This window comes from Plectropomus leopardus, chromosome 2 (genome assembly GCF_008729295.1).
Source record: "Plectropomus leopardus isolate mb chromosome 2, YSFRI_Pleo_2.0, whole genome shotgun sequence".
NCBI lineage: Eukaryota > Metazoa > Chordata > Actinopteri > Perciformes > Serranidae > Plectropomus > Plectropomus leopardus.
The window spans coordinates 34,689,969-34,712,876 of record NC_056464.1 but is presented as its reverse complement, the minus strand read 5'-3'; the positions used below and the strand labels follow the sequence as shown (position 1 = coordinate 34,712,876).

At 38.6% G+C, this 22,908-nt stretch overlaps 2 protein-coding genes across 2 annotated transcripts; one reads left to right on the top strand and one right to left on the bottom strand.

Moving 5' to 3' along the window:
* Positions 1-452: 452 nt before the first annotated feature.
* c2h6orf89 (chromosome 2 C6orf89 homolog) lies at positions 453-8,607 on the bottom strand. The gene is made up of 8 exons (XM_042509600.1): positions 8,469-8,607; positions 6,340-6,606; positions 5,723-5,888; positions 5,004-5,152; positions 4,383-4,534; positions 3,871-4,006; positions 3,527-3,650; positions 453-2,984 (listed from the first exon to the last, which is right to left on the bottom strand). The coding sequence occupies exons 2-8, from the start codon at positions 6,526-6,528 to the stop codon at positions 2,902-2,904; spliced, it is 999 nt and encodes a 332-aa protein (XP_042365534.1). The 5' UTR covers positions 6,529-6,606; positions 8,469-8,607; the 3' UTR covers positions 453-2,901.
* A 3,010-nt stretch (positions 8,608-11,617) lies between these two features.
* Positions 11,618-22,164, top strand: nfs1 (NFS1 cysteine desulfurase). The gene is made up of 13 exons (XM_042509589.1): positions 11,618-11,966; positions 13,959-14,035; positions 14,141-14,257; positions 14,481-14,564; positions 16,015-16,167; positions 16,287-16,380; positions 16,512-16,646; positions 16,904-17,061; positions 17,149-17,254; positions 17,441-17,522; positions 18,364-18,447; positions 19,765-19,854; positions 20,701-22,164. The coding sequence occupies exons 1-13, from the start codon at positions 11,861-11,863 to the stop codon at positions 20,762-20,764; spliced, it is 1,350 nt and encodes a 449-aa protein (XP_042365523.1). The 5' UTR covers positions 11,618-11,860; the 3' UTR covers positions 20,765-22,164.
* Positions 22,165-22,908: the final 744 nt, after the last annotated feature.

Below are 22,908 nucleotides of genomic sequence, written 5' to 3'. Positions count from 1 at the left end.
TATGTACAGAACATTTAACACATATTCTGAGCTGTGTGACATAAATGACAAATAATGAAAAAATATGTCGACTTATCAAAACAAGTTATTTATTTAACTTAGTCTTTGGGCTTTGATTTTAAAAAAGTCAAATGAAGTCAAATTATATTACTATATTTTATATTAATTATTATATTAAAATAATTAGATGATAAACAAGTCTCTCCAACAGGAACAAAAATTTCCCAGTTTAGAATTTCTGCAGAAAAAAGAAATCAAATTCATTAAAATATAGAGCCTCACAGGTCTCAGCAACAAAATTAAGTAATTCTGAGATTACAATTTATTAACCGGTGGACCTGACCTTTTTTTCTCCTTTTGTCATAAAGTAATTTGCGAAATGAAGCATCTTTATAAAACAAAACAAACTCGCCTCATTTTCAACCACTTTACTTCAAACAACTTAAAAAAAATCCCACACAGATGGAAGCAAATACATGACAATTTTTAATTTTCCCTTAAAACTGACATTTCTCTGTAAAGCAAACATTTAAAAGATTAACCTCCAAACTTTGTTTAAGCTCCCCAAACTGGAGTTTTGGGACACTGAAACAAAATGAGGGACTTTCAAACACCGGAACTCAGATTTGACATTAACTTTGGCAAATTTATTTAATCTTAATTAGACTTTTTAAAGAACCAACAGAAACCCTGTTTATGCACAAAGTAAATCATCCACTGCTTCTGGGATTTTGGGATGCTTTGGGGGAAAGAGAAAAAAACATCTGTTGAAGTTGATTTGATGTTAACTGTCTGCACCGATAACCACAAGCGATTAAAGTCTAATAATATATCAACATATTAAAATATTAATGGCTTGAACTTATATACATACAATCATAACAATAAATAACAACACTGATATTAGAGAAGCAGCTTTGTCTGATGCTGATGAGCATATTAAAATATAACAAAAATCTTTTTTAGGTTTCAGTAGTAACTGCTTGTTTTAGAGTCAGTTCACCCAAATTACAAAAATACATATTCTCTGTAGTCTGTAGTATAATCTCTCCAGTCAGAGTGGATAGATTTGGTTTTGAGATATCTGCCCGCCCCCTCTGGATAATCTACAGAGCTCACTGGAGCGAGTTTTCTGGGGTAGAAACTATTTCAAATAAAGGTTTTGAAATTATTGAATCAATTCTCAAAAAAAATAGCGATTTTCTTTATTTGTTTACCTAAATAATCCTGAGTGCACTTTTGTTTTTGTACTAATGAAGTGTTAAATGTTAACTCTTTTTCTCAGTTTGCACAAAAAGTAGTGTTACAGTGTTTAATGTTACAGCGACTGTGATAAATACAAATGCAGAGGTAACCTTTATGCATATGGCAGTATGCTCTTTATACTTTGACAGTTCTCCTTAAATAAGATTTAAAACAAAAATCACAAAATACATTGCCTTGCTTACAGTATCATAATATATCGAATCGTAACCACTGTCATGATACGTATCATATCGCCAGATTCTTGTCAGTACACAACCCTGTTGAAGATAGATTCTACCTCCAAGTTTATAGTCCTTTACAATCAAATCATATTGCAGTTTTTAAGTCGAGATAGGTTGAAGTTTGACATAACTTAACAGGTAAATTTACTCAGCTGTAGTTTTTCATGTTCTCAACTGATCAATCTACAGCTGGCAGAGAGTGAGCAGCATTTAAAATCTAACTTTTTAATATCACAGTTGTTTTTGTACATTTTTAGGTAATAATGTTGGATGCACTAGTGTATTATCTCAGTGTGAGTTAAATGTGTGATTTCTGGAAGCTGTCCACAAGCAGCATCTACTTTTATCTATTATTTTTCTAATCATGTTTTCCATGCAGTACAAACAAGCCTGGATACTAATTTAAAGAAAAAAATTATAACATATGTAAAAAAAATTAAATAAAATAAAAATAACAATTATGTGCAATTAGACCTTGTTGACATCATGTTCAAGATATCACTGCAGAGAAAGTTGTTGTTTTTGTAAGTTGGGTGAACCGGCTCTTTTAAAATAAAATAAAATAAATTAAAATAAAAACAGATGAGGAGCAGAAGGTGAAGCTGCAGGCGTGTCTCAGAAATACAGGAGGTAGTGAACATCCAGCAAGTTCAGACACTATGAAACCCCTACAAAGCTCCCAGAATGCATTGCAAAAAGGAGCGAGTGCTCACTGACTGGATGAACACATCAGCCAGAGCTCCCTGTGATCCTAAACTTAGTTTGGTTATAAGATGACTAAATGCGAGTGGAGTATGCATCAGGTAAGTGTACGGTAACATCAGCAGCTGCAGGCTCCCTGATAATGACACTGAACGTTGTTTCTCTTGACTGACATGGTGTTTTTTGTCGGGGACGGAGGGGAGATTTGTACTTTTTTTTTTAAACTACGGAAACTGGCGCAACAGCAGAGATTTGGGCCGTGATTCAGACGTCTGGAACCAGTGTGATGCCAACGCACTCAACAGTGTTTCACTACCTTCTGACAGAGAGAGACACCCAGTGATTTCATAAATTCATTTTTCTTTTAATTGCTATAGATCTGCTTGAAGCTATGGCACGAGCACAGCACATCCAGAACATCCGAGAACTGTTTAAAGACTCTGCTGTTTTACACGAGGACAGTCACAAAGTCACTTCTCGATCCTCTGACCTCCACCCTAGAAACCTGCAGCAGGATCCCTTTATTTCCCAAAATGAAGTCATGTGTGCAGTGGTGTCCAGTTTGGACGGACGGGTGCGTCAGAAAAAAGGCCGGAGGGTTATAAGGCATCAGCGTGGCGGGGCCACAGAAAGGCCGACGAGCTCCGAAAATTCGACATTCACAGCCGATCTGCACGTCCTGAACTCTGTCCTCCTTCACTTCTCTGGAGGTTTAAAAGGCCGAACCGTCGCAGATGATGTTCTGGCCTCGGCCGGGGAACAGCTCCATCTGCCAGTAACGAGGGTCAGCGTACACTACAAAAGGTCAAAGGTCAGAGTGTCAGCAGCTTTATCATTTAATTTTTTTTGTAATATAATAAAACAAATGTAGACATTTTCACATTTGATGCTTAAAAGAAAGCAGTTGTGATTCAGAATAAAATATCCCATTTAACTGCAGAAAATATTTAGAAATGTGTGAAATAATTATTTTGTTATCATCATTTTATTAAGTTCTTTGCACAACAAAATAACACGATTCATGTATTTTATTGAGAAATGTGCTGTTTGCCTGATATCAGACAGAATTATTCACTCGTTACGCTCCTTTTCCATCTTGTTCCATCATCGTTATTATATTGTGCAAAGATAATAATTTAAAAAAAAAAAAACACTCACTAAATGACAAGTATATTTATTCATATATTTATTTACTGAATGTGAAGTGGGGGAAAAAGTTTTTTTTTCTTCTTGTATTATTGTATTGTATTGTATTATTGTATATTTACACTGGGAAGTTTTTGTTCTGTTAAAGTTAAAGATGTTTGTGGATTAAAAACAGATGCGGCAGGTGTTACCCATGTCTCCAGGTGTCAGCCACAGGTTGAAGGAGCTGCAGTGTTTCTGACAGCGCTGAACAGGCAGAACCCGGACAGTCGGTAACCCCTCGCCCACCACCAGCCAGCCAAACACCCCGACACCCTGAAACACAGACCAGCACAGTCAGAGCAGAGACTGAGGGCTCATTTGTGGTGAGTGAGTCCATCTGCACTTTCTACATGTTTAAAATACATTTAAGAAAACGACATCGCGTTCAACTTTTCTGAAACGTTCTTACTTTTGTAGTGTTGTGCGTCGCTCCTGTCGGTAACGATAAAACTGTTTTCCTGTTCAGTCTCTCAGTGTGGGCGTCTGGACTCACCTTACTCTGAGAGTTTGTGCTGTGGGTAACCAGGCAGCGCTGCACGATGGTCCCGGCACTGTCCAGCAGCGGGCAGAGCTCAGCCTTTGGGAAGAGCCACCTCAGCACCTTCTCCCTGGTCCCAGAGCTGAACCTCCTGCACCGACAACACATCACACACCAACAGTCACCATCCATCAATACCGCGGTCTTCTATTACTAAAGAGTTACTGCGTATGTTTTCTGTAACGGTGGATATAGATAAGGAGAAATTTTCACAAGTTCATATTGTTCAGTCAGATTTGACCTCTGGCACCAATAATAAAACAATCTGTAACCAACTTGTCATTAGACAGACAGAAGATAATCATTTTCAATCAAATTTAATATCTGCAATTGTTGTTTAATAGCACACATCTTTTGCAAAGATTTCCTCAAATATTTTTCCACTGTTTTTATGCTGCAGGTCAAGTCTGGGTTCCTCAGACCTGGACGGACCAACAAAGACCTCGACTACTCAGAGAAACGTGTACCAGAGCAGAGTGAAGTTGGCGGGTCCTTGGGGGAGTCCGAGGTTGTGGTTCTGCAGACCGTCGTCCTCCTCCAGCAGAATGGACATGGAGCCTGAATGGGCCAGGTAGAGCTCCTCAAGCTGCTGCCGCTGGACGCTGAGAGACTCCCCACCCTGCACACACCAGCACGACGAAACAAGACATTTCTCACACATTAGTGTTCAATGGAGCTGCAACCATTAATCGAAATACATTAGTTGTCAGTTATTAAATTATTAGACAACTAACTTGATAATCAGTAAATCAGTTTGATTAGTTGGGGGTTTTTTTTAAGAAAAAGGGGTAAAAATGATCTTATTCCACCTTTTAAAATTGTAATATTTCCTTGTATCTTTGCTCCTCTATGACAGTAAACTGAATATCTTTGGGTTGCTGAGAAAATACGTTAGAGGAGATAATCCTGTGTTTAGGGAAACACTGATATTTTAAACCGTTTTCTGTCATTTTTTTAGACCAAACAGCTGATGGATTCATCGAGAAAACAGCCAACAATCGACAATGAAAATAGTTAACCTAAAGTTTCATTTTCTCATCTGATTCTGGACAGGAAGACAAAGACCCTGGCTGGGTTTGACCTCTGACCTTCAGTAGGACGAGCTGCGGCCCCCGTCGCAGAGTCACCGTCCCTCTGAGGCTCTCTGGGACTTCCAGCACCGAGGAGATCTCTGCACAGCCCGAACAGTTGACCAGATTCTGCCTGAGAGAGCCGGCGCTCCACCATTCATGGAAACCTGCAGCGCATGCACAGTAACAAATCATTTATTGTTTTTGGCGCCGGGCAATATGGGCTGAAAATTATATTGCGGTATTTTAGGGTTATATCTTGAATATATATCGTCTTTAAAGGCAGTTAATTAATGCTAGAACTGGGAGAAAGAATCAAACTTGACAATTTTTAATTTTTTTTTTATCAAATTCCCTCTTTGATTTGATAATATTGTAGGACTATTAAACTATTGAGGACTATTGGTAAAAAATATTCACACAATTCCATTTCTGATCAATAATCATTAGTAATGTAGAAATAATGATTAAGTGAGTATAGGCAAGTATTAAAATAAGAACTGTCTAATAAGTTGAGGAAAGTATTTCCCTTTATTGTAATGCAACCTTTAAAATCAGGAAAAAAACACCATTTATTCCATATCACGATGTAACAATATCCACTAGCTAAGACGATGTATAGTCTCATCTATCGATATGAAATATTATCTTTAACCCTGATTGTTTTCATCCTTAGATACCCAGTACTTTGTCATTTTAAAACTGTAAGCGTACAAACGTGTGCTCATGCTTCACACCTTGCAGGTTGTACTTCTTGGCGATGGGCAGGGACAGCAGGCGGACGTGGCTGAGGGGGGACGACCAGTTGTAGCAGCCCAGGTTGACCAGACCCAGCTGGGGGGCGCTCTGAGGGTACGTGAAGGCCAGCACCACCACCAGCAGGAAGCCCACCGCCACCACAAACTGTGAGGACAACAGGGACGTGAGAGTCCTTCAGGACACACAAAGCCTGAATAAACCCTCACGCTCTGTGCACTCTACAACAGGCAAGTGATTCAATGCTTTGAAAAATCTGTATTTTCTAGAGATTTCTCTTGCCCCTTCTGACCATATTGGCATGATTTTTAGGACAAATTCCTGCAATGTTTTCTTTTTGAGCTGCAGTGGACAAATATAATACAAAGAGATCATTTCCACAGAATAAACACAAAGAAGAACCTTTGCACCGAAGCCTCAAAAAAGGGTCTATCACTGTCTGACAGACGTTAAAAACACCTTCAAAATAAATCAACAACAATAACAAACTGGAAAAAGCAGCCAAATCTTCATATTTAACAGGCTTTCACCTGCATGTTTGGTACAAAGAGTCAACAGGTTAGCTTTTAGAGGTTTTATTTGCGTTAGCAGGCCTGACCTTTATGGTGGCTCTCAGGATGGGGAACTGGGGAGGCTCTCTCCTGGGCTCGTTGGTCTCCAGGACCTGCTTGATGAACCTCTCGATTTCCCTCTCCGACATGCCATAGCGGTAACCCGACTGGCGGAGGATGTCGATGCTCTCGGACAGTTTGTCATAGATACACGGCTCGCTCATCGTCGTCCCCATGACGACAGCAGTGACGGCGGCTTCTCGGTCAAACGTGTCGATCTTCAGCTGCTGCGAGCTCCAGGAGCATGATGTCACCTGTGAAGTCATCCAAATGCTAAGTGCCCATTCATAAAGCAGCTAGCTATCATAACTTGATTAAAAGGGTTTGATGTTTTGCAAATGATTATTTGATGCAACCTAAAATGATGAGAGTCTGCTGTGAGTGTGTGCTGTTCTCTCCTGTGTGGAGACAACTGCCGCTCATACAAACAGGTTTGTTTTTAAGCACGAGTATGAATTAAGAGTGTGTGGCATTTACTGAGAATTTTTGTACAAGAAAAATTCACATGTGGTTCAGATCTGTTATGAGTCATACACTGATACCTCTGAAAAAAACGAGTTTAAATCAACTGAAGTAAAATATATAACTAAAATAAATGTACATCCTCTGAGGCAAATTTTGATTTGTGATATTAGGCCTGATAGATAACATTTAAACTGAATTTAAATCAATATTGTTCAGCCCTTTGGGGCGTGTTTTGTGATTGGGCGACTAGTCTGTAAAGCACTTTGGGTATAAATGTGTGACATAAATACATTTACCTTGCCTGTTTCTTATTTCACATATAGAGACTTGAGAATCCTTTCATGTCAACAAAAGTTTAGTGTGTTTAAAATCCTCTTACATGTTTTAATGTTTGTTACCACTGCCTGTAGTTTTGGAATAAGAATAGTAGTTAGTTTACTATATTTTCTACGTTTGCACTGCATGTTTTGTACTTGTTTTTGTAACTTGTTTTTATTTTATATGTAGTCTGAATGTTGGTTTCAGTTACATTGAGTATTACCTCATCACTGTTTGTTTTGGACCAGGGAAACACAATCTAATTCCTCTATAATTTACTGCATTGTATATAGATGGGTGACAATAAAGTCACTCTTATCTTTTATCTAAAGGATCAAAAGTTAAAGTACTTATTATGCAGAATGACTCATGTTATTTTAGATCAGGGGTTAACAGATTTTGCCGATTATCTGTATCAGCATTTTATTTAATTAATTGTGGATAAAATCAATTAATTAAAAAGTGCAAAGAAAGTATCAGCATGTGAGGAACTTTAACTTTGTAAAAAAATAATTAATTTCCATTTTCACTTGACTTTATAAAAAAAAATAAGTTGCTGAGAACTTTCTGTATTTGCGGTTGAAAGTTTTTAGTTGGAGATTAAATTCTAAATATTGACAAAGATTTTCATTTTTATTGTAAATGCATATCAGTTCCAAATATCAGTTATTGGTCTCATTAACTACTAATATCAGTATCAGCCCTGAAAAACCTGTATGATCGACCCCTTATTGTAGAATATTATATCATTCTGTTTTTTATCATTAACAAATACAGTAGCATGTAAATGTTGCAGTTTTTCCGATGTGGAACCACTTCTAGATACTCTATATATTACTTGGTAGATAAATAATGTAATACTGCTAAAATATGTACACATCATACTTTTTCCCGTGTAATTGTCATGTAAATATGGAGTAAAACATACAATATTTCCATCTGACGTGTTACAGAAGAAGGATAAAGTGTCAAACATTTATTTACTCAAGTTATGTATACATAACTTTAAACTGTCCTTCAGCACAGTGCTGTACTTGAGTAAATGTTAGTTAACGTTACATTTAATCTCTGAATAAACATAAGAAATACCGTCAGTCCTCCTGCGGCGTTTAAAACCCTCCGTCATATTTAATTTAACAAACTCATCACCCAAAACTAACCCGTGAGGTGACACAGTTTAACTCTGGCGATCATTGACGATGTTGTGATTGATAAACTCGGTAACATACCAGCACAGAGACCAACTGACATGTTAGCATGTTCCGGTTAGCCTCCTTTAACTCTCTCTGTTTACGTCGTTTAGAGAAAACCACAACAAGACTGAGAGCCTCACCTCAGAGTGACATCCACCGCCGTAATTCAGGTATATTCTTCCTCACGTTATGTTAAAAATTTTTTTTATTTAATTACAGATAAAGTAGCTTCCTAGTTCAGGTGCATGGCTACAAACAGCCCGGATACAGCAGCGACACAGCCTCCTCGTTCTTCTTCTTCTTCTTTGGTTTCACCGCGCTTTGCGCCCCTCGCACTGCCGCCCCCTGCTGTTCCTTAATGTGATCCAGAAAATGATAAAATATTACATATTTGAATAATTGCACGCAGGATTGCTGCAGTTGAATTGTTTAATCAAATATTGCAGTTAAGACAGTGACATGAAGAATTACTGCACCTTAATAAAACTGTATTGTACGGAGCCCCTCTGGTGACATTGGATGAAAAAAAAATAATGCGTGGCCACCTATTACTATCTCCTGGCCACGAGATAATAACTTGTGGCCACGAGATTCCTTGCGTTTAAGCCCATGCATTTTGAGCAGCCGAATTAAGTGTCTCTTGCTAAGAATTACTCCATGCCTTGCCGCAAGTGACTTAAGTATGTCATTGTAATTCATTCCTATATTAAAATAAAATGAAATTAAATCAAACTTGTCCATGATAAAAGCAACAGTCATGGGATGGCATGGGATGACTACAATAACTATCTGGTGGCCATGCGTTATTATCTCGTGACCACACATTAACTGTCTCGTGGCCACGAGATAGTAACGCGTGGCCACGCATTATTTTTTTTTCATCTAATGTCACCAGAGGGGCTCCATAGGTATTGCACATTTGAAGTAAAATAAATAAATTATGGAACTTTATTGAAATTTTATTTTATTCATGTGTGATTTACCGTAAAACATTAAGTCAAGTCAAGTCAATTTTTTTATAGAGCCCATTATCACAAAACATGGTTTGCCTCAGAGGGCTTTACAGTGTATGACATCCCTCTGCCCTTAGACCCTCACATCACCCAAGGAAAAACTCCCGAAAAATAACCCCTGTAACGGAGGAAAAAAAGGAAGAAACCTCAGGAAGAGCGGTAGAGGATAGTGAGGGATCCCTCTTCCAGGACGGACAGACGAGCAATAGATGTCGTAAATAACAAATGAAATACAATCATGGCAAAAAAGGAAAGCCAAGAAACGTCCTAAAATCCCAGAAATGTCATAAAACCCTAGAAATGTCCTAAAATTCAAGAATTGTCCTAAAGTCCTAGAAATGTCAAATTCCTATTAATGTTTTAAAATCAGAGAACCATCCTAAAATCCTATAAATGTGCTAAAATCCTGAAAACATCCTAAAATCCAAGAAATGTACTAAATTCTAGGAATTTCCTAAAATTCGAGAAATTTCCTAAAATACTAGAAATGTCCTAAAATCTTAGTGACATCCTAAATCCTAGAAATGTCCTAAAATCTTAGAAATGTCCTAAAATCCTGTAAATGTCCTAAAGTCCTGAAAACTGACAAAAATCCTAGAAACATCCAGAAGTCCCAGAAATGGTCTAAAATCCAAGAAATGTCCTAAAATCATAGAAATGTTCTAAAATTCTTCAAACATCCTAAAATCCTAGAAACGTGCCAAAATCTGAAAAACATCCTAAAGTCCGAGACGTGTCCTAAAATCCTTGAGACGTCCTAAATCTTAGATATGTCCTAAAAGATATCAGCTGTAACTGCCATATTAGCTCAGTGTGGAGTGGGCACAGTTTGCTAGCCAGTGGTCTACATGCATAGGACTCACATGCACTAACATGCACGCGCGGCCGGACCGTCGATGCAAGGAACAGAGAAGCTCGGATTACAACACACACAGAGGGAGTGTGACTTCATTCAGTGTTCAGGACACGATTACTCACCTTCATTTTAACAGAGCAAATAATTGTTTGCTGCTGCTCTGATTATTGTGACTGATGACACACAATGAACATATGAAGCTCCTTTGAATATTAACTTTAGACTAATTTCTATGGTTTTACCTAAACTTTTTGGAAGGCTGAACTCTTGAACCCACGTTTCATAAACTCCTGTAACCAATCAGAGAACAGAAAAAGGCCTCGAACAAGACCAAAACAGCGCACATCGGCCAATGAGAGCTCATCCTGTCCAGAGAAGGTCCCGCCCCCTGAGTCCGTATCTTGTGCAACCATGAAAAAGCGGCGACACCGAGCTGCGTCAAGCTGCAGAGAGTCACAGGATGCAGCTGCAGACAGGCTGCGGACAAACAAATAAAGCAACATTTAGAAAGTAAAAAAAGAGTTATTCTGAGTACAATATTTAAACTACTTTCTAGTATTTCCCCAAAATATTTTAACAATAAAATAAACAAAGAAAAATGTTTTTGATTAGGCACTGTTCTTTATTTGTCAGAGAAGCGGGTTGACTTGGGTTTTGTTTTGTTTTTTTCTTGAGCCTCTTAGTGACAGGCAGAAAATGCATGACCCTCCCTCACGGTATACATTATTACCTTTTTAAAATGTATCCTTTGATGTTTGAAAGTGAACAGTGAAGACGAAATCTTCACTGGAGTTGAAAAACGCCTCACTCTTATCGTACGTGCCCGTTAATAAGTTAAAAAAAAAGGAGGCGTTCCCAACATTTGGAGACACAGGGACCTCTTTTTTGATAGCCTACCTTTTTGTGAATTCTGGCACCTTATTTACCCTTAAAAACAGTTTTATTCCTTACTTTCCTGAATAAGTGCAATAAGAAAAATTATAATTATTTGTTAATAATTGGTATTGAGCACTGAATACTTTACAAATGCTATCAAAAAAATTAAGTCTTTTTTCTGATGGACGCATTTGCCATATTTTATGTGTTGAAGGACCATTGGAAATTTGAAAATCCAACAATAATTGTTGTGCATACAGTTTGTGGTTATGATAAATTGTGACATTTTGGCAATTTGTAAAGAAAACATGCATTTTTTCTTTAAAAAATGGCAGTAAAGTAAACAGAAATGCAATCATTTAAATTTGTATGTCCTTCCCCAAACATGAGTCCCCTCCCAGTGCTGAAAATATGATTTAACATGCCTCCCCCCTTTTTGCACCACCTCCTCCCCTCTCACATATAACGAGCAGTCCCTTAGGTTACTGTTTAAAAATACTTTATTTTGAAAGTCATCACCGGAAGTGGTCGATGTTGCCGTCTGTGCTTCACTCGGCGATTTTGTTCACCTGGACACAACTGACAGGCGGCAACGTTTCTCAAACAAAACCAAACTTCACAAGCGTTGAGGATTACTCTGAAATCGTGGACCATCTTCTCCATCGTCCACAGAAACCAGTAGGTCAAACTGGTCGACGCCGGTGAAGACTGGTGTTGTGGTCGCGGACAGCGTGTTGTTGTTAGCGGAGGTCAGCGTGTCTCCAGCTGAAACCAGCCAGACGTCCAGATGCTTTCCCCGGGCAGGACCGTGTCTTCCCGGCTGCTGAGGCCGGTGTCGAGGCTCCCTGTGTGGCGGAGCTCTGAGGGCAGAGCCGCCAGCTCCCTGGAGAAAGGTAACGGCAGCCCGGTGCTCGGTAACCGGTTTATGTGGAGCCGCACAGCGGCTAGCATGATGCTAATCCCAAAGTGACGCAGTTGAGCAAGGAGACGTGAAACTTCATAACCTGAGTGATGACATGTAAAGTCATGATGAGTGAGATTTATATAAAAGTATAAGAAAACGTGTTATTAAAGTTACAAAATCTCGCGAAAACAACAGGTCTTCATAAAGCAGCTGAGTGACAGAAATTTATTCTTTTAATTGTTTTTAATCACCAGATAAAAGTATAACATTCTGTAGTTAAAACGCTTTATATATATTTTTAAAATTATTTTTATTTAATTACCTAAACGCTGATAGGTTACTTTTTTTAAATAAATTAATATTTATTTATTTATTTATTTTTTTAAATGTCTGCAGATTCTTTCGGTTTTGGTTTGTATGACAAGACATTTTACACTATATGCTTACTACATAGTTGGGTAGAGTTATGTTTGAGATGATTTAAAAACTCATCTGTTGGATAGTTTGTACATCAGACACCACTCACATGTTTATACAAACAATTTAAAATGTTTTTTCTCTTAAAATGTTATCCACTTCTTGGGCACTGTCCAGTAAGAGCCACATTTATGTATTCTTATACTTTTCAGTTAATTATGGTTTATGTTCAATGAAAAATGGACATCTTCTCGTATAAATTCTGACAAAATTTGCAAACTCTGTGTAATCAAAATTGGCACCAGAAGTCCAGTATCAGCCAGACTGTGGTCCAAAGTCTTACAAATCTGTTATAAAACGGAAAGACTGAAGAATTGGAAGCAGGCAATATTTAGAGAAAACTCAAAACATCATATTATCAGGGTCAAATTTATTGTCATTTTGTTCATATGCAGTGTTCAGTGTACAGGAGAGCCTAAGATCCCAAAAGTGACGCAGTTAATGGGAAGGGAAACTGATCTACACACATAACTTGACTGATGTAATCGTAAGCAATGATGTGTGTGTGAGCTCTCTGTAAGATTAGAGAAATCCTTATAAACTATCAAATGACTTTAAAACAGTACGTCTCTACGAAATGATTGATTACTGTGTAATTATAATCAACTTTAACGCTTTGTCAACATTTTAAATCATTTATCAGTGTCAAACATTCTCTGGTCTCAGCTCTGTTCATATTATTTGTTATTTTTATTTTATTACCTTTATTCGTAGAATTTTTCGTTTTACTTTTTGCATGTACTGTTTCTTCTTAATTTCTGAGATATTCTTTGAGTTTTGGACTGATGGTTAGACAAAACAATTATTAGTCAGTGTTTTAATTTGTTAATATGTAGTGAATTGGATGTACTCCACATGCTAGATCATAAAAGAACAAAGGTTCTCAACCTTTTTTTAATGTCAAAGACCCCTAAGTTGAAACACATCAGGTCACAGACCCGCCGCTCTATAGTGATCAGCAACAGTTAAAGTATATTCACTGTGGCAGAAATAAAACTCATCAGAAAAATCACTCTTATGACTCACTCACAGTGAACTCACTTCTGTGGTGAATTAAATAGTGAAAACAAACTATTCCCTTTTTTGGGGACTCCCTCAAGGACCCCTGGATGAGAAATGTACTGGAAAATAATAAATACATTTTAAAAGCACTGTAAGCATCAGTGACATATGTACATATAGAATGACATTGCAAAGCAAGCAGCTCATGTAAATAGCAGCGTCAAGAAAGAGTTTAGTTGAATCAACTGTGTAAGTATGAATCATCCATATACTATGTTTTGAAAGTAGTAAATTGCCACATAGTGAGAAAAAATCAAACATATAGAAATCACATATAGGTATCGATAATCCTTTAATAACTGCATCTAATTCGAGGGAAACACTTGATGAATGACTCAACAAATACCGACCTGTTGTTGTCGGACAAAAAAATACTCAGGATCTGAAACTCTGAGTAAAACCAGCTGACTCTCTGACTGTCTGTCGTTGTTTTGGGCTACAGAGTTGATAAAGAAACGGGACCTGGAGAAAGATGAGCCCCGCCCCCTCTACATGGACTTCCAGGCCACCACGCCCATGGTAACTGTCACCAACCGTGTTTGCCAGCTGATGTCAGCGTGAGAGTGAGAGGGGCTTAAACTTATATTTACTTGTACTAACATTTTAACTTGCATGTCTGTGTAGGACCCCCGCGTGTTGGACGCTATGTTGCCCTACCAGGTGAATTACTACGGTAACCCTCACTCCAGAACACACGCCTACGGCTGGGAGAGCGAGAGCGCCATGGAGACGGCCAGGAAGGTAAGTCAGATTCAACTCGTCGTATATATTCTTATTTTTCTTTAGAAAATAACTTTTTGTTTCTTCATGGTGTACTGTGTAGTAATGTGTAAACCGTGTTTTTCTTATAAATTCAGAATTTTTATATCTGCATTGTAAACTCAGGGCAACATGCTGTTTTTAATTTTATTAAATGGGAATATGAGAGAGAGAGACACTGACTGTTGTTTTTCTCTCTTGGCAGCAAGTGGCTGATCTGATTGGAGCAGATCCCAGAGAGATAATCTTCACCAGCGGCGCTACTGAATCCAACAACATGGCCATCAAGGTCTGTTCCTCTGCTCTGTGCCTCCTCTTCATCACTTTCTCTTCATCACACCACCTCTCTCTCTCTCCTCTCGTCAGTCCCAACAGAGTGCCCCAGGGATGACGTGTTTCTTTAGGCCGACGTAGAAGCATCACCCTGGTTCCCTCTTTAAAAAAGCCTATGGGATTCTTCCATTGGATTTTGGGTCTTTGCAAAAAAATAAGCTCTGTGACAAACAAACGTTTATGATACTTACAGGATAATCCTCACAAATGAACACCACTTTATTGATTTTTTTAAGGGGAAATGCAATCGACAGAAGTAAAAAGCTAATGTTTGGCTTTAGACGATCAACACTGCAGTCTCTCAGTGACTGAATATCTCTACCATAGCTGCGCTGTGTTCGGTTTGATGACGTTCTGAGGTGTCACAGACGGATAAAATATTTGGGTATTTGCTGACATAGTTTATGTTGTAACACTAAATGTGAAAGTCTCTTAAGTTTGTTAACCGCATACTTATTTAAGGCATCTCACCAAAAACTCAATAAAAAACCCATTGACCTCAAGACAAGGGAAGCGGGAGGGCTGGAATTTCAGCCTGGAATTCAGTTTCTGGTTTTTAGGGTTCATTTCTGGGGTACTCTGTATCTGTCCAAGCTCTCTATTTTCTCTGTACTGTACTGTTAACTCTGCCCATGGCATTTGTTTATCATTGTGCACACTGAAAGCTTTCTGAACTTGTCAGCTTAACTTGTTTTCTTAGCTTGGTCGTTAACGGGAAAATAACTTCACAAGACATTTGTATCCTAAACTCTGTCTCCTGATCATTGTTCTTTTGTGAAGCAGTTTAAACTCTGACGTAGGAGGTTAAGTAGAACTGGATGTTAACACACAATGAGGACAGTTTTCTGGTTAAATAGTTTGAATAGCTCTGTTCCCTCAAAGGTTAGGACTGTCAAAACAGTTTTGCTTTTGGGCATTGGCCTGAATTTGTGTGTAAAAAGTTCACCTAGGTTGAACTTGACGCAAAAAATTTGCCTAAATTTACTTTGCCAATGTGAGATTATCCACTGATTGCAGCAAAATCATTGGAATAAAATATTTAACTGCAGAATTTTGCCATTTTAAATGCTGCTGTGACCATACCCTGAAAACACATTAAGAGCAGAATGAGAACACAGACGTACACGTTAAGACTCATATTTGTGAAATCAGGAACATTAACACCTCTCATCCGAATCAAGTTTAACTTATTTGTTTTGATTGTGTTTGATTATTTTACTGTGGTACTTCTTCTTTTTTAAACAACATTGTTTTGTTATCTCACTCTTAATTGCACAATAATATTTAAAAAGAACACAGTAAAAACATCCAGAGGGTAAAAGTAAAGTTAAAAAAAAAACAGAAAAACATCAAATTAAAGCTAGTGTGTGATGTCAGTAGTGACCTCGGCTCTCCCTCTCCTGCAGGGCGTGGCCAGGTTCTACCAGGCCAAGAAACGTCATGTGATCACCACACAGACGGAGCATAAATGTGTTCTGGACTCGTGCCGAGTTCTGGAGTCCGAAGGATTCAAAGTCACCTACCTGCCAGTCCAGACAAACGGACTGCTGGACCTGGAGGTAAACATGAGAATTTAGAGAGAACACACAATAAGACAGCATGAACACGTACAAAGTGACTTTATAGAGAAGTCACTATGTTTATAAAAAAATGTGTGTGTGTGTGTGTGTGTGTTTAGCTGTTGGAGGCCTCCATCCGACCTGACACCTCCCTCTTGTCGGTGATGACCGTCAACAACGAGATTGGAGTCAAGCAGCCCATCAAGGAGATCGGTAACCATAGCAACACAAACTTGTTATGTACTCCCCACTTTAGGCACAAATCAGATTCCCAATACATCCACATGGGTAGTGTTTCAGTGTTCTGATCAAAACTATTGATTAATTGATCTTCCCGTCCACAGGTCAGATTTGTCGCTCTAAAGGAATCTTCTTCCACACTGACGCCGCTCAGGCTGTCGGAAAGATCCCCATCAACGTTACGGACATGAAGGTTGATCTGATGTCCATCAGCGGCCACAAGATCTATGGACCTAAAGGTTCGTTGTAGTGTTGCTATAGATACACACTTAACCTTTAGCTCATTAGGCAAGGAAAGGATTTTTTTTGCAGCACATTTCATACAAATGGCAGTTCAAAGTGGTGAAAGAGAAATGTAGATTTTAGTATCTTCAGAATAAATATAATAATAAATCTTGTTTTTAAAAAGTCTGGTCCAATGACAGCAGGTATTAATAGAACAGAAGTGGCCCGAGTATTGATCCTTGTGGTACTCCGCATTTGTGTGTATGCACAGGTGTGGGCGCTTTGTTTGTGCGTCGCCGGCCCCGAGTGCGCTTGGAGCCGCTGCAGAATGGGGGCGGGCAGGAGAGGGGCCTGCGGTCTGGCACCGTTCCCACCCCACTGGCTGTTGGACTGGGAGCCGCCTGCAGTATCGCCAAGCAGGAGTTGGAGGTAAAGAAATGCACCCAAACATCCCGAGATTTAACAAATGCATCCAAACGGGACTGTGACTTAGTGTGTGTGTGTGTGTGTGTGTAGTATGATCATCAGAGAATATCCATGCTGGCTAATCGTCTGGTCCAGAAGATCATGTCTGAGCTTCCTGACGTCATCATGAACGGAGATGCAAAACAACGCTACCCTGGTGCAGACACACACCTACACAAAAACAGACCACTGTCACATGCCTGAATTTTAACCAGCATGAACCTGAATGCCCTTAAACTTAATATTTGAGGTTCCTGTCAGAAGTCTGTTTTTTACTGACAAAATCTTCTTACTACAGTACGTGAAGCAGGTAGACTTATTTGAGTGTTGGTGTGTTTTTCAGGCTGTGTCAACCTGTCCTTTGCCTATGTGGAGGGGGAGAGTCTGTTGATGGCACTGAAGGATGTCGCTCTGTCATCTGGGAGGTCAGTCACACACAAAAAAGCTTTACTTGTAGAGGCTGCTCCTGATGTCCAAAATTTATATATAGCCTCATTCCCACTGCACAGAAAAACGCTAACACTTGCTAACATCTGGCTTTTTAATGCAATGGGATTATTTACGATTGGCATTCACACCCAGGTGAAACGACTCTGCAGTAGACACAGAGGTTTTTATCACCTCAGGCTCCGATCGGCATTGATGGGAACACATCACCTGGGTGTATGCGGTAATTTCAGCTCCTTAACTGGCAAGATGCAATGATGCGCCGTCACTAATTACTGTCCATCCTCACCTAAGCTCCAAATACTGCTGTTTACCTCCTGCCTATCTGTGACGTCACATGGACACACCAACAAAACAACAACAATACACACGCCAGTTCACAGGAAGGCAGAGTTGTGTGCTCCAGCGGTGTGTTCGCTGGCAGTGGGAATGGAGTCTATCGCCTATATATAGTGGTTTTACCAGTGTTTAAAAAAAACAGCGTGCACGCACTAATTTCGTCCCTGTTTTCTTTGTATCATTCTCCCAGATGCATGTTTGTGTGCAGGCAGCATGGTTTACATTCCTGTTTCTGGTTATTCCACATTATTCTACTGACTGACTGCAGTTATTTAGCAAACGTAAATAATGTACCGCTTGAAATATTTAGAAACCAGCTTGATTTATGAGAACGGGAATAAATGTTGCGTGTGTTAGACCCTCAGGGATACATACACAGTGTGTTTTGGTGAGAAACAACTTCATGTTTACAAGTTAACCCCACGGATGAGTTTTAATTTACATATAAAGATTAATTTATGTTTGTTTGTGTGCACACAGTGCTTGTACATCGGCGTCTCTGGAGCCGTCATACGTCCTTCGAGCGATCGGAGCAGATGAAGATCTGGCTCACTCTTCCATCAGGTACAAACACTGACATCCACACTTTAATCCAGATTATAATCCTGACAATGATTCTGATTACAATGTTGATTATAATCAAGTTTAAATTTATCTGTTATTTAACTTTAATCAAGACATTTTGAAGTATATTATAATATGTTCATAATATTGTGTTTAGAATTATTTGTAGTTTGAATTATAAAATACATTTAAAATGCAAAAACGATCTTCAAGACCAGAGTGGAAACTATAATCAGGATAATAGACCTGCTCACCTGCACGTACACTGCTGATTGCAGGATGAGTCACTCAGTATGTTTACATGAAGTTAGAAAAAGTCCAATTATTGTCATTTTAGTTCGGACTAAATCAAATTTCTCGAAATCGGACTGACACACCCAGATAACACGATTGGAAGTCGAGCTATTCCGTCATGTTAACGCCTCAGTCAGACTTTAACTGCACTACGTGATCTGCAGGTGCTCCTAGTCGTTGCTCCAGCCTCCTTTAGTGTTCATGGAAAGGGACTGTTTGTTATTGGTGAAGGGTTGCTGCTAAACTGGTCAGGTATTTTGAAATATGTAAGCAATAAGGAAGGACTTTTTAAAAATTTTGGCTTAGGAAAGGGACACAAAACTTAAAAAAGGTATTATTTTATTTTTGTTTTACATAAAAAAGTCACACCCCAGCCACCCCCTCCTCTGAAAAATGAAGTTCAGTGCTGTGGACGAGGCCGCAGCAAAACATATTTTAGCCACCTAAAAAAATCGATATCATCACCTTTCTGTGGAGTAAAATGAGTGTTTTTCTCAGCAGAGTTTGGTGTTTTTGATGTAATGGCTTTAAATCCCTGACGATAAGGGCTGTCTCATGGTAGAGTTTGCTCAGCGCAGTTTGATTATATGTTCTTGATGTGGCGGTTTTCAGTTTTACCCCGAAGTTACTGTAAATAAACAGCTGTCATTGTGATTCGGTCTATATCAAAGACTATATAAACAATATTGGTTCATAGGAACTAGCTGAAAGAGGTGGAGGCGGACATACCTCAGCCAATAAAGCGATTCTCCCCCGTTATACTGGGACAAGGACAGTAATCCCATTAAATGGCTTAATTGAGCTGTAACCGCAGCTCGACTGAACTGTGCATGTGAACAAACTGACTCAGTGTTTTGAACAGCAGAGAGTCACAGACAGGAAGATGTTTTTTTATTTCAAACTCTGCAGACAAAAATATCTGTCTAAACACCTCAAGATGTTTTTCTGCAGTGTTTCTGTTTTCTGGTTTGACTTCAGGTTAATCCCATGCATGTTCGTGTACTGTTTATGTGTATTTGTTAGGTTTGGTATTGGCAGGTTCACCACAGAAGAAGAGGTGGACTACACAGCAGATAAATGCATCCAGCAGGTCAGCAGGCTCAGAGAGATGAGGTGAGTTCAGCTGGACCGTAGGTCTGTTGCTTTTGTCCTCATTCTGATCATATCTTGATGGTTTTGTCCATCATTTATAATCGAGGAGTAGTAACACTTTACCTGCCAACGTGAAATCCAAGAACATCAAAAAGAAGTCTGTCTGGTTAAGAAACACGAGCAGTCAGATGATCAGACACACTTTGGAGTTGGACAAACCCAAACAGCAGAATTATTACCCACATTGTCCGTCCTGTACTCACTCGAAGACAGATATTATTTAGTAGCTAATTTGTTATTATTACTTATAGAAATGATGGATAAAACTATGAAAATAAAACCTAAGATGTAATAAATGGTAATTATCACTCACAATTAAACTTTTTGAGACTGGGTGCTGAATCCTCAAAGCGGATATCAACACAGTCACATTAAGGACTTAAAATCAACCCCACCTGTGGGGTCCACACATGAAAAAACCCCACAGTGCATCCCAGCAGGGGGAGCCAACATTTTTAGGATGCAGAATTACAGTAATATGTATTTAAATCATAAACACATAAGCAATAAAAAATAAATATACAGAATCAGATCCACAAGTAAATAAATAGATAGAATAATGATAATAACAAAAACAATAACAATATTGTTAAAGTTATTGGCCAAATTATTAGAAACGTCCGTGTGGCAATTGTTTAAAAAAAAGCCATAATTGGGAGTGCTGTCCTGATCTTGACTGCGTCAATAAACTGTTAATAAAACTTAAAATTAATCCATCCATATATGTCTCTCTCCATACTTATCTATGTGTCTATATGTGGCAATGTTATCTGTAATATTACTGTCTGTCTTTTCTGTGTCCATCAGTCCTCTGTGGGAGATGGTTCAAGAGGGCATCGATCTGAAGAGCATCAAGTGGACGCAGCACTAGACTTCTCCCACTTCCTGTTTACTTCCTGGCTGTCAACGACGACGATCAATTCCCAGCGAATTCTGGGAATGCACTAGCTTTTCCTTCCTGTACACAAACACGCACAAACTTCCTGTCGGACTTGAAGTCTGTTTGTAACTGTAGCTCCGTGTCTCCGTAGAAGCTCCTCTTGTTGCTCTGTTAGGAGATGTTGCTCGGAGAGTTGACCAACGCGCGGCGACCTCTGCTTGTTGTGTGTCGTTGTGCATTACCCCCGGGTCCTGTATCACAAAGTCAGTCCATCGTAGTCTGGTTGCACTTTTGGTTACCTGGCTCCACTTTGTTACCTCGGGGTTTACTAATCAGCTGTGAGCTTTTCACACAAAAGTTCTTAATAAAAGCCGTCTTATGTGACATCCTCAAGAAGGATGTAACTAAAATGAAAAGAATAAAACGGTATCATCTGTATTTTGTCTTTTTCTTTGCATTCTCTCACTCCACGTGTGCCCGCTAGTTGAAATTATGTTGATTTGACTTTGAATTGAAAAACACTTCATGGGAAGGGTAAGAAAAAATAATTATCAAAAACAAATTATCATGGGTCTTTGAAAAATCACGGAAAAGTTTTGTAATTTTGTCCTTGACGATGTGGGGGAATCCTGGATCTAACCTGGTTAAAATAGAGCCAGTTTTTTGACACCAGTAAACCTCAGTTAAACCCAAAAATCTTGCTTTGTGATACAGGCTCGTCAGCGTGTTGAGCAGAAACAAAGTGGGAACAGTGGGCAGTGTTACTTAAGCGAGGCTGCAGCCGAAAGCCAAAATTTACTGAGCCGTCTGAGGATTTAATGATTGACTGCTAATTATTGGAGTCAGAACTTTTATTTGAAGATTTATAGACTGTATCCTGCTCTGTTTGCATGGGATACACTGTCCTCTTTGTGTCAGAACTCAATCTCACAGTTTTTCTCGTCTCACGTTAGTTTTTCAGTATTAGATATTCAGGAGCGTCATGTGAGTCCACCAGCAGTGTTCACAGTGTTAGCAGCCACAGTTTGATTTTAATGTTAAACGCTGGAAAACTCTACAAGACTGTAGCCTTGATTTGACCACAACGGCTAATTTTCAAGACGGTGGAGAGAAAACGTGCTGAGGTCCAGTCTCTTCCACACTGACTGACACCAGCATGTGTCTGAGGTTGTTGATGAGAATCCAAACCTAAAAATCTGAACACAAAACTCTGAAATACTCTTCAGCCGATAAATGTGGCTCTTCACAGTCAGAGGATTTGTAAAGTCTTGTATTGTGTTCCTGGATGTTTCTGTCACATGTATTAGTCTCCAGCATCTACTGTCCGCTACTGTTACTCTCATCATGTGCATCATTAGCCAATAAAGTGCTGCTTCATGATTATGCAATAACTTTTGCTTCTGGCTTTTGAATTGCTATTGAATGTTTATTTTATTGGTATAAATTTACAATTTATCATAGACAAATGCGACATACCACAGAATTTATACTCAGTGTTGGGCTTGTAAACAAATACAAATATCACCCGATTTATTATTATTATTATTATTAATACATAAATTATATTAAGTGTGTGTGATCTAAGTGTTTTTTTAAAATATCACATTAGTAATACTAGCAAGAGAAGGAATTATTTTACTCAGCTCCCTAATTTTTTTTATAGGCTAAAAGTATACATATCTATATGTACGTATAATTTTAATTTTTTTCTGGTGCATATGTACTCCAATTAATCCTGTTGGAAGCTCCTCTTGACACCCCATCTCACTATCAAGTAAACATTAATTTATGCACTCTGTTCATATAAAATTAACTTAGTTTCAAGTTATTTATTGTCATATGTGAAACAGTGAGAGATACTAGTGCAAAGTTAAAATGTGGGGATAAAATCAAATAAAAAGGCAGGTGAAATATAATGCAAACAGGAATAAGTAATGTAAATATGTAATGACAACAGTGAAAGAATATAAAGTGAAAGTGACAGTATGAAGTAAATAATTAGGGTATTAAAGCTATATTTTGAAAAAGGGCCATGATGCAGAGTTATTTTTATTACAATTGACATTGTAATATACTAATAATCATATCAAAAACAAACAAAAAACAGAGTAAACCCATGTCTTTGAAGGGCCCTC